The following is a 12,078-nucleotide window of genomic DNA, read 5'->3' on the forward strand; positions in this document are numbered from 1 at the left end:
TATTTTTTTTTTTTTATACATTTATTTCTTAAAGGTATATACAGTATATGTGAATATATATAGTACTTTACATATTGTACATTCATTCATTAATCCCTGTCCTCGAGGAAATTACAACCTAAGGTCCCTACATTACTTGTATATATACACATAGATGGCCAATTTTGTCAGGAGCCAATTACCTAGCAAGTAATCCTAGGAGTGTTGGGGAAAACCATGCAAGTACAGGTAAACGCCTTTAGTAAGGTAGTGTCCTGGTTGGGATTCAACTTGAGGGCCTATCACTGCAAGGTAGAAGTGGTAACCATTAAGCCACTAATGGCCAAAATGAACTGCACTCCTGTGATCAACAGAAGAAGTACAGCCAGACATGACTCCAGATCCCACAAGAAGAGGAAGGTCATGACATAAAGAGGATTCATGTGTGGGATGATTGGTCACTCACACATGTCAGCACTTGGTACTGCTCTTCGGTTTTCCTATTGGGGTGCCATGTCTACCCCCCACACCTCCCAAGCCAGACACCTGGTGGTGGTTTCTATTTGGATGTATTATCCTAGATTGCTATATATCTAATTTATTTTACAATGGGCATCTTCTCCTGAATAAGAAAGATTATTGCCGCAAAACGCATTGAGCTAAAGGATTTACCCATCATTATGTTTTGTCAAAAACTTGAAAGAGTGGAATTTGTATATGTATCATTATATGAATACTATGTTGACTGTATGCCGATACACAGTAGTATTTTAAACAGAAGTTCACAGTCTTTGTGCCCATATGAGCATACGAATATTACAAAATATGAAAAATATCCATCTATAACACTCCCCAAATTAGTATTAAACATCTATTAATATTATATATTATTATGAAATGATATAAAGGAAAGTATCTCAGCATAGCTCTAGCCTTTGGAACATGCCGCTCTAACCGACATACTTTAGTAGGAACATACAGATACAGGATACGATGACTGTATCGAAAGTAATGCAAATGTGGGCAAAACTTTTTTTTTGTAAATTACTTTACGTTGTTCCAATTTCACATGTTGGTAGAGTAGCTCATCCTCTTTTCCTCTATAGCAGCTCTTCTTCTTTTTCATTGCAGGTAAATAATGAAATCCAAGCAGAAGCAACATGCTATCATTGGGTTCTTGAAGAAGGAAGGGTGTAGGCTGCCCAACGTTTCCGTTTTATGTTTGCCGAGATGACACCATTGACAAGACTCACCAATGACAATACATTGCTCTCCTCAATTGTGTCATCTCTGCAAACAATCTGCAGCCTTCTGTGGCTGTCAGACAGCCTGCTCACCTTCTTCATTAATAACTCAATGACAGCACGTTGCTTCTGCTTGGAATCCAAATTTTACCTGCAATGAAAAAGAAGAAGAGTTACTATAGCGCAGGACCCTCCAGCAGTTTTACACCCCTGCTACATGTGAAATTAAGCGACCTATGTTGGTTAATAAAAAATGCTATTCCCACTTTGGCAAGACTTTTGGCACAACCCTCGTATCTGTATGTTCCTATTTTTTTTTCGCAGGGTGCCATACATGTTCCAAAGGCTGGAGCTAAGCTGAGATAGTTTAATTTATATAAATATGTAACAATATATATAAAAAATTGATGTTTAAGATTAAATATACAAGTTTTCTAGAGGGCTATTTTTTATATTTTGTCTTGGCTCCTCTTGTAATATCCATGTTGCTCATATGCCAACAAAGTCTTTAATTCTGCTTAAAATGTATGCATTATTTTTGGTTCAGCCCTCATATTATAGACAGTTGAGCTCTCAAGGTATTGGCTGGGGGCTTTTGTGAGACAAATACCACAAACTTGTCCAATAATAATATTTCTTTTACATTCACAGATCTGCATTTAATGCAGTTGCAGATTTGCACTTTATTTGCCTAGTCGTACCGAGCAACGTTACTCTATGTAAGTATCACTTTATCCTATTTCATCCTATTTCATCCTATTTCTAATTTGGAAATTACACTAAAAACATTTTCTGACTTACTAGAACAATACAAATTATTTTTGCCTTCAATTCCTGAAAAAAGCCTAAATTGCCTATTATTGTATACCTTCTCACCTATTGCATTACTTTAAAGGTGCAGGCTGACCAAAAGAGATCTGTTTCTCCATCCATGCTAAATGGTGTGGATGGACAAATATCCCCTGCTGGCTTTTGTATTCCCATAACTGGTACCTGCCGCTGTCAGAATACCAGATCATTGGCTTAATCTGATTGGATGCCTTCACTGTTTGGCTGAATAATTTACCTTTAGCTGCTTTGACAAAACTCCAAAGAACAATTGACCTTTGTTGAGTTGGATGGTGTTAACAGGGACATCCATGTCCTAAATGTTTGCTCAAGCCAAAACTTGAGCCATGTATATATCATATAGCCATGAGTATATATCTAAAGTCAAACTTTTTTTTATTAGGATAGAGCATGGATTGGTTAAAACCACTGTCAAGTTTTGTTTTTGTCTATGGCCAAACAAAATTCTAGTTTCCTTTTCTGCCACAGATCAGTAGATGAAACCTGGTTGATCACTGTGACTAAAATAAATTTTTGTTCCTTTTTCTTCTCTTAGATTTTTTTTTTTTTTATATAAATAGCCCTCTCAAAGCAGACTTTGCATCAAGATTTTCGTATTCACTAGTACTCCGTGTAAAAATGCTGCACTGCACCTTATGATAGCAACATATATTATTATTATTATTACTATACACAATTTATATAGCGCCAACAGTTTACGCAGGGCTTTACAATGTAGAGGGGGGACAGCACAATTACAGCATATATACCATGTAGACGATGCAACCATTTTTATTGCAATTGTTCCTAACCATTGAAATACAAAATAATTAAATTTTACATGTAGTATATGGAATATTAATTTTCTTCTATATCTTTTTTTATTCATTTTTATTTTTATCTAGCTAGTGAATTAGCAGCTACATTTGAGCCTATGAAGAAAATTGTTGAGATGAGACTTACTGAAGAATATACAGTGTACATATGTCCCAGACACAAATATTCTCCCCGGCTTTTCATCAGGAAAGCAAGGTAAGCATCGTGAAAAATAAGAAAACTTAGCAAGCAATGGACACCTTTACACAGCACAGCAGCACACATGAGCTATATGCTATGTATTGCTTTGTGATGAGGTGTGAATCAGACCCTACTGTTAACCTGCCATGTGGGCTTCAGTTTTGTTCCTTACAGGTTCTGCTTAATAAAACACTACCATGCCCACCAGCGCCCAATTTTAGCAATTCCAATTTGCAAAAATAAATCTCAACACTAGAGGTCACTGTAGCTCATAAAATAATTTATACAAACAATGCTAAGGCATTAATACTCAATCCCACATTACTTGAAAGTTTCAGAAATTTTCATAAAAATTGTAGTCTACAGCAGAACACTAAATTTAACAGAATACAATAATGTTCACATCCTTCTCTGGTTTTATTACACTATATGTTACATACTTGAAAGATAGCAAACTTAAAACGCATCTAAACTCAAAAACAGAAATGTCATATATTGGAGCTTAGGTGTGCTGGAAGCATTAGTTTTCATCATGCTTGACTGTAGGCAAACCACACTTGTCTTTTTTACGCCTCAGCTGTTTGCCGTCACACATGCTTGACACCATCTGAGCCAAATAAGTTTATCTTGGTCTCATCAGACCACAGGACATGGTTCCAGTAATCCATGTCCTTAGTCTGCTTGTCTTCAGCAAACTGTTTTTGGGCTTTCTTGTGCATCATCTTTAGAAGAGGCTTCCTTCTGGGACAACAGCCATGCAGACCAATTTGATGCAGTGTGCGGCATATTGTCTGAGCACTGACAGACTGTCCCCCCACCCCTTCAACCTCTACAGCAATGCTGGCAGCTCTCATACCTCTATTTCCCAAAGACAACCTCTGGATATGACACTGAGCACGTGCACTCAACTTATTTGGTAGGCCATGGCAAGGCCTGTTCTGAATGGAACCTGTCCTGTTAAACTGCTGTATGCTTTTGGCCACCGTGCTGCAGCCCAGTTTCAGGGTCTTGGTAATCTTATAGCCTAGGCCATCTTTATGTAGAGCAACAATTCTTTTTTTCAGATCCTCAGGGAATTCTTTGCCATGAGGTGTTGTATTTCCAGTGACCAGTATGAGAGAGTGAGAGCTATAACACCAAATTGAACACACCTGCTCCCCATTCACACCTGAGACCTTGTAACACTAACGAGTCACATAACACCGGGGAGGGAAAATGGCTAATTGGGCCCAGTTTGGACATTTTCACTTAGGGGTGTACTCACTTTTGTTGCCAGCAGTTTAGATATTAATGGCTGTGTGTTGAGTTATTTTGAGGGAGCAGAATATTTACACTGTTATAAATGCTGTATACTCACTACTACTTTCTTTAGTGTTGTCACATAAAATATATAATAAAATATTTACAAAAATGTGAGAGGTGTGCTCAGTTTTGTGAGATACTGTGTGTATATATATATATATATATATATATATATACACACAATACATTTCATTCTTAAAAAATAGCACCCATGCATGAAAACGCATGCTGCCTGTAAAGTCTTCATAGTGCATAGGGGCGAAAAATGGCAATAGGGTCCCCTAGATTCTTCATTAGAATGATGCGTAATAAAATGGAATGACACAGGACAAAAAGTATTGAACACATGAAGAAAAGGGAGGTGCAAAGAAGCACAGAAAGCCAAGACACCAGCTGAAATCTATCAGTAATTAGAAAGCAATCCTGCCCCTTGTCAGTGCAAATTAATATAAGCCAAGGCGTCACTCAAGAAACATCTCATGAGTAAAAGACCTCTCAAGACCTTTGCAGCTTTATTGTTGCAAAACATACTGATGGCATTGGTTGCAGAAGGATTTCTAAACTTCTGAATGCTCCAGTGAGCACTGTTTGGGCCATAATCTAGAAGTGGAAAGAACATCATTTCAGCATAAACTGGCCACAACCAGGTGCTCCTCGTAAGATTTCTCACAGAGGAGTGAAAAGAATCATCAAAAGAGTTGTCCAAGAGCCAAGAACCACTTGTGGAGCGCTTTAGAAAGACCTGAAATTAGCAGGTACAATTGTTTCAAAGAAAACAATAAGTAATGTACTCAACCGCCATGGCCTGTATGCACGCTCACCATGCAAGACTCCATTACTGAAGAAAAGGCAATGTGAAGCTTGTTTAAAGTTTGCTGCACAACATTTAGACAAGTCTGTAAAATAATGGCAAAATATAGTCTGGTCAGATGAGACCAAAACGTAACTCTTTGGATGCCATTATACACGCCATGTTTGGAGGTCAAATGGCACTGCACATCACCCCAAAAACACCCCCATACCAACAGTGAAGTTTGGAGGTGGGAACATCATGGTGTGGGGCTGTTTTTTAGCATACGGTACTGGCAAACTTTATGTCATTAAAGGAAGGATGAATGGAAAAATACCAAGACATTCTTGATAAAAATCTGGTGCCATCTACCAGGATGATGAAGATGAATCCCAAACACAAGATGATCCCAAACACAAAGCCAAGGACACTTTTTTACTTATTCCCTGAGTCATTCCATTTTATTACACATAACTTCATTTCTGAACTTATTTGTTTTGGTTTCTTTGTATGTATGGATTGCATGAGTTGTTACCGACATGTGGTGAAAATTTAATGTCAATAGCACCTTACTTACGCATTTTATGCGTACACACTTTTGGAATTTCGACCAGCAAAAGACGATGAGAGATTTCATTGGAAAATGCGACCGTGTGTATGCTCCATCGGAATTTAGCTGGCAGAATTCCCACCAGCAAAAATTTGATGGCATGTTCTCAATTTTTCCGATGGAAAAACTTTCTATCGGAAATTCCGATCGTGTGTATGCAATTCCGACCCGCAAAAACTCACGAATTCTCAGATTCAACTGCGAGGCAGAAGCTATTGGCTACTGGCTATTGAACTTCCTTTTTCTAGTCCCGTCATACGTGTTGTATGTCACCACGTTCTTGACGGTCAGAATTTGGTATGACCGTGTGTATGCAAGACAGCTTTAGCAAAATCAGAATTCCGTCGGGAAAACCATCAGAGCTTTTTCCGACCAAAATTCCGATCGTGTGTACGCGGCATTAGAAATATATTTGCCTAGAAAAATGGGGACGTGTTCAATACTTATTTTACCGGCTGTATATATAATTTGTACAAATGGGTACAATGGAAAATCAACCAATGTTGAGTTGGTTGGGGTGTCGTAGATTTATTGCTATGTTGTCGTGCGAAAAAGCTATTTAAATATTTACCAACTTTATTTGTTTTTTCAGGGAGGAAGATTATGATGACATGATGCCAATTTTTATGCATCACAATGATACCCTAAAAGCCACCTATGGAGAGTATTTCCTTGCAGAATTAATCAAAGCTCAAGATGAACAGAACCACGCTGTCGTCTGTGAGGTCAGCTTGATTATCTGTTGTTGTTTGTTGTAATTTATATATCTGTCTGCTTCTTCCACGTTTTTTATGTTTTCATTTTAAATAGGGGAATGTGCCCAAAACTACTGTATCTTTCTTGAAAATCTGCTATAATAAATTAAAAGTAATTTTTTTCTTTTTGGAGAGTATGGAAGGGTTATAACACCTGTCAGTTTTTTTTTATCCATCTGTGCCCCAACTGGGGAGAATTCTCTTCACCTCCTGTTCCATAGCCAAAACAGGAAGTGAGTGGAAATCCTCCAAAGTGAGGGAATCTCTGGTTGTCACCAGTTTCCCCATTGGAAGATTTCTTCTCTATTACCCAAAATTTGGGATTTTCATTCACTTTCACTTTGGATGTTAATGGTAAATATGAAAAGTAAAGAGAGTGAATCTCCCTAGGGCCTGGTTCACACCTATACATTTTTTAGTGCATTTTCAGTTTTGCAGAAACACACTAAAGTTCATTTAACATGGTTTCCTATGGGTCGCATTCACATCTGTGCTTTTCATGGAAAGGGCCAGGGACCTTTTTCTGGTTTTTGGTTCCTTAGGCCTGATTCACATCTATGCATTTTTAGTGCTTTTTGCATTTTGCAGATTTGCACTCAGTCCATTTAACATGGTTTCCTATGGAACACGTTCTGTAGTGCAACTCTGCAAAATGCACTAAAAATGCATAGGTGTGAATCCAGCCTTAGACTTCAATGGATCAAAAATGTGTATTGAAAAAACGCAAAATGCACCTGGAATATGCAAAATGCAACCTACATAGGTGTGAACCAGGCCTAACAGGGGCACAGACAGCAATAAAAAGCTTCCAAGCCAGCTCCTAAAAAGGCCTGTGTTTTGTACAAAAAAAAAATAACATTAAAGGTCCAGCTGACTTCTAGTCTATTCACATTGGGGTTGATTTAGTGAAAATAGAGCGTGAAAAAACTGGTGCAGCTCTGCAAAAAATAAAAATTCAGCTTCCAGGTTTTATTGTCAAAACCTAATTGAACAAGCTGAAGTTAATAGCTGATTGGCTATCATACACAGCTGCACCAGATTTTTCACTCTCCAGTTTTGGTAAATCAACCTGTCCATGTTCATCAAGCCCCGATGAGCAAGACATTTTTTGGCTGGATTCACACCTATGCAGTTTTAGTGCTTTTTGCATTTTGCAGATTTGCACAGTCCATTCAACATGGTTTCCTATGGAACATGTTCTGTAGTGCAAATCTGCAAAATGCAAAAAGCAGTAAAACTGCATAGGTGTGAATCCAGCCTAAGGCTCGATTCACATCTATGCATGTTGCTTTTGAGCGTTTTTGCAGTGCTTTTTGCGGTGCTTGCCGCGTTTTTGGACACGCGTTTTTTTACCGCGATTTTGCCGCGTTTTGCAGGGTTTTTTTTACACTGTGGTTGCTTAGCAACCAGATATATACAGTGAAAAAAAAAAGAAAGAGAAAAAAAAAAATCGCGCCAAAATCGCGGTAAAAAAGCGGTACTTGCATTTTTGATGCAGGTCCATTGACTTCTATTACATGCAAAACGCTGCATTTTGCATGAAAAAAAGTCCCAGACCCTTTCCAAAAACGCAGAGGCACAAAAATGCATTGATGTGAACATGTTCCATAGGAATCCATGTTAAAAAATTTCCTTGCATTTCTGCAAAATGCATCAAAAAATGCGCTAGTGTGAATCAAGCCTTAGACCCCTGGAAAAATGTTGGATGCTCTTTGGATTGCCTCCCTGACTTTTATTGGAATAAAGTTGTATCTTGACCTCTTAGCAGTGGCGTGGCATTTCAATTTCCATTTTTGTTATATACGAATAAACCTGAGAGGTGTTCTAATTCCTCCCCACTCTATCCAAAACGATAAAAAAGTTTTGCCTTTAGTTATACTTTAAGGGGATTTGACCATGCTAGGTATGCTGGCATGACTACACCATATTTGAATCTGGCATCACTTACGTTTTTTTATTGTCCACACTCTAGTGACTGGACATCATTTCTTTCAGGAAACTCAATCATTTGTAGGTGGCAATATTATTACTTCTATGTTTCTTTGTTTGCAGTAGAATGGACATCTCACTCTATAGCAATGCTTCACCTGTTTATATCTGTAGTTTTAATGAACATTTTTAGATGTAGTTTTTTTGAGATGTAGTTTTTTTCTTACCTGAGCCCGATCCGATACAGCGATGTGCACGGGTGCTGCGGTTCCAGCTGCTGTCTCCCTCCTTATTAGACAGATTGATAGCAGCCGGAGCCATTGATTCCCACTGCTGTCAATCAAATCCAGGGACATGGGAGCAGGGGGCTAGGTAGAGTTCTGCTGTCTGTGTCAATGGACAAAGCAGTAGGACTCTGGAGCGAGCCCGCTTGGGTGCCCCCATGGAAAGTGGATTTCTGTGGGGGCATCCGATGAAGAGGAGGGGCCTGGAGTGCCAGCGGGGGACCCCAGAAGAAAAGGACCGGGGCTGCTCTGTGCAAAACCATTGCACGGAGCAGGTAAGTATAGACATGTTTGCTATTTTTATAAAAAACAAAAAACAAACAAGGGTTTACAACTCTCTTAAAGTAGATATGAACCTTAAAGTGGAATTTTAGGCTTATTGCTAACTATGCTTAAACCTGCTCCCATACCCTTCTAAATCCTATTCTAGCTGCCCTGTGAGAGGACGAAATACAGTATCTGACAAAAGTGAGTACACATCTTACATTTTTGTAAATATTTAATTAGATCTTTTCATGTGACAACACTGAAGAAATGACACTTTGCTACAATGTAAAGTAGTGAGTGTACAGCTTGTATGACAGTGTAATAGTGCTGTTTCCCCAAAATAACTCAACACAGAGCCATTAATGTCTAAACCACTGGTAACAAAAGTGAGTACACCCCTAAGTGAAAATGTCTAAATTTGGCCCAATTAGCCAATTTTCCTCCCCGTTATCATGTGACTTATTAACATTCACCAGCTCCGTGATGTCATCATGGAGGAGTGGAAGAGTACTTCAGTGACAACTTGTGAAGCTCTGGTGAACTCCATGCCCAAGATGGTTAAGGCAGTGCTGGAAAATAATGGTGGAAAATATTGACACTTTGTGCCCAATTTGGACATTTTCACTTAGGGGTGTACTCACTTTTGTTTCCAGCAGTTTAGACATTAAAGGCTGTGGGAGTTATTTTGAGGAGACAGCAAATTTATACTGTTATACAAGCTGTACACTCACTACTTTACATTGTAGCAAAGTGTCATTTCTTCAGTGTTGTCACATGAAAAGATATAATAAAATATTTACTAAAATGTGAGGGGTGTGCTCACTTTTGTCAGATACTGTATGTTGCCTCATTGCAGTTGATCTCCTTCTGCCTCTTTACAACCACTTCATTTCTAAATGCATGCAATTCGGCAATGCAGTGGATCACGGCTGTGTATTGTTGTAGTCTCCATTGTAGGCAGGATGATAACAAAGGAGCACACCTTAGAGAGAGGGACAGAACGTTGTAATCTACGCGGCAGGAATCTGTTCCTAATGACAAAGTGCGTCAATGCCACGATAACCACAAGTGATCACTGACTGTGTGAACAGGCATGAATAGCTGCAGCTACCAACAGCCTATCGTTGCAGTGTACGGCCTCACCAGTTGCTGCTATCTGCACGCATCTGTCAATCCCAGCTGATTTCTGCTGCTGAGACTGCCAGCATGGCAAAACGCCAAATGAATGCATCTTACAGTTGCATTCATTTGGACAGTTCCCCACACAGCCTCATCTGAAACAGGCAACCTTCAACACTGGGAGCAGCATCTAGGTTTGGCAGTTTTCATGCAGTGGTGTTGTCTTGGTTGTGTGCTCATTACGAGCATCTAATTTTGCTAGTAAAGTACTTTGCTGAACAGGAGTTTGTACTTAGAATGATATCTAAACCCAAGGACAAAAAATGTATAAATTGCTGCTTACCATTCCTTTAATGTGGTGGTTGCATTCACCTTTTTTCAAACTTGTTAAATTGCACACACTTTAACAGCCTCATAGCAGAATGGGTGACAGGAGCTCAGCCCCAAAGATCTGTCTCTTTTTTTACTGAGTAAAAGGTGCCGTCCTTCACTATACTCCCATACCGAGACCCTTATGGTGCATGTTGCACTATTTATGGTGCATCTCTGCCTAAGATGGCTACTGCAGTATCACTGGGATCCAAGACCCATGCAAGGCACAAGTTTCCCCAAGGTGTCCTTGGAGTTCTTACAAACCAGTTCCCTCCAGGGTTCCCTCTAGTGGCCGTCTCAGCATGACCTGAGGTTGAAATGCAGTAACAACCCAGCAGTGGCCACCTGACCATTCCATCATTCCAGCACAAAGAGGAAGTTACATAGCTTCTTGTGCATCAAGGCCAAAAAAGGAAGAGACACTGACACCACTTTATTGCATTTATTAGTAAGAAGTACAGTCCACTGTCTGGACCGGGTAACTACAGGGAAAGAGTTTTGGACAAGGCACTTGAACCCTGCTTACAGACAGGTTTACTTTAAGTAAACCTGTTGCCAAACTATGGACATTCAAGTATTTATGTGTGTGTAACAAGCAGTAAATAGGCTTTAAAACAAACCATCATTGACCTCTGTAGTGGAAGGCACCCTAGAGCAATTCATCCTAAAAAGTTTGGGGCAGAGTGCCCAGTGGTAACAAGCCCTTATTAATAACTGTGCTTATACAAATACTGTCTATGCATTTAACTTCTGTTCTCTAAAAATACGTGATGAGCACTTACAAGATTTATGTGCTGTACTGCTTCTTTTGTAGTTTTTGCTCTGTTTTTTTTTCTTACCAAATACATTCCTAATAGTGACTTCTTAGCCATATGTGTTTTGCATTTTGTTTTGGAGCTTATTATAACAGAAAATTAGCCATTTGCTTACTAGCTAATTGCAAACAGCAACACAGTAAATAATAGATTCATGTCACAAGCTTCCAGATCTGGAATGGGCAGAAAAAAGACATTTTAGGCAATGACCGTAGATTCTTGCCTCCACAGTGAGCCAAAGCTGATGCCAGTTTTTCCTGCCGAGTATAAAGCTGGCAAGTCCTATTTTCACATATGGTAGATGGATTGGTTAATCAGCCTTTGCTGAGTGTTGGCCTCAAATTACACAATAGCCAAAGAACTGCTACACCCTAGCCTTTGTTCACATTAGGCACAAACCGCCAGTCAGTTTATTTGAGAGAAGGACATAAAGTCAACATTCTTGGGTTGGATTCCACATTTGATTTGTTTCTATTACAACCAGATTGTTACTTGTTTGGGTGATAAACATATGTAATAATATGAATGTGAGAAGTGATTTGACACATTTGTTCTGATGGCCATTGTTATCAGATTTCTGGTCCATTATAACATGTTCCTCTTCAGTAGAGTAGCCCAGTTTTCAGCCATTCATATTACTAGGAAATAATGACGTCACTGCAGCATGTGCCTTATGCTGATGAGATCACAAATGTTGAACTGATAGGGTACATTCACAGGCTATATATACTGTATGTGCTTGTCTGTTTACTATAAAATGGGAATGA

General features: G+C 39.1%; 1 protein-coding gene across 2 annotated transcripts in view; it reads left to right on the plus strand.

Annotated features, from left to right (window-relative positions):
- CFAP61 (cilia and flagella associated protein 61) overlaps positions 1-12,078 on the plus strand; it is a 460,443-nt gene that overhangs the window by 21,016 nt on the left and 427,349 nt on the right. For both annotated transcript variants that reach the window (XM_077486014.1, XM_077486015.1), the window contains exons 5-7: positions 1,875-1,942; positions 2,957-3,083; positions 6,363-6,495. In XM_077486014.1, the coding sequence (XP_077342140.1) occupies positions 1,875-1,942; positions 2,957-3,083; positions 6,363-6,495 (328 nt within the window). The remainder of the gene's footprint in view (positions 1-1,874; positions 1,943-2,956; positions 3,084-6,362; positions 6,496-12,078) is intronic.

Source organism: Lithobates pipiens, unplaced genomic scaffold, assembly GCF_037356315.1.
Source record: "Lithobates pipiens isolate NorthernLeopardFrog02 unplaced genomic scaffold, aLitPip1_a1.2 Scaffold_18, whole genome shotgun sequence".
NCBI lineage: Eukaryota > Metazoa > Chordata > Amphibia > Anura > Ranidae > Lithobates > Lithobates pipiens.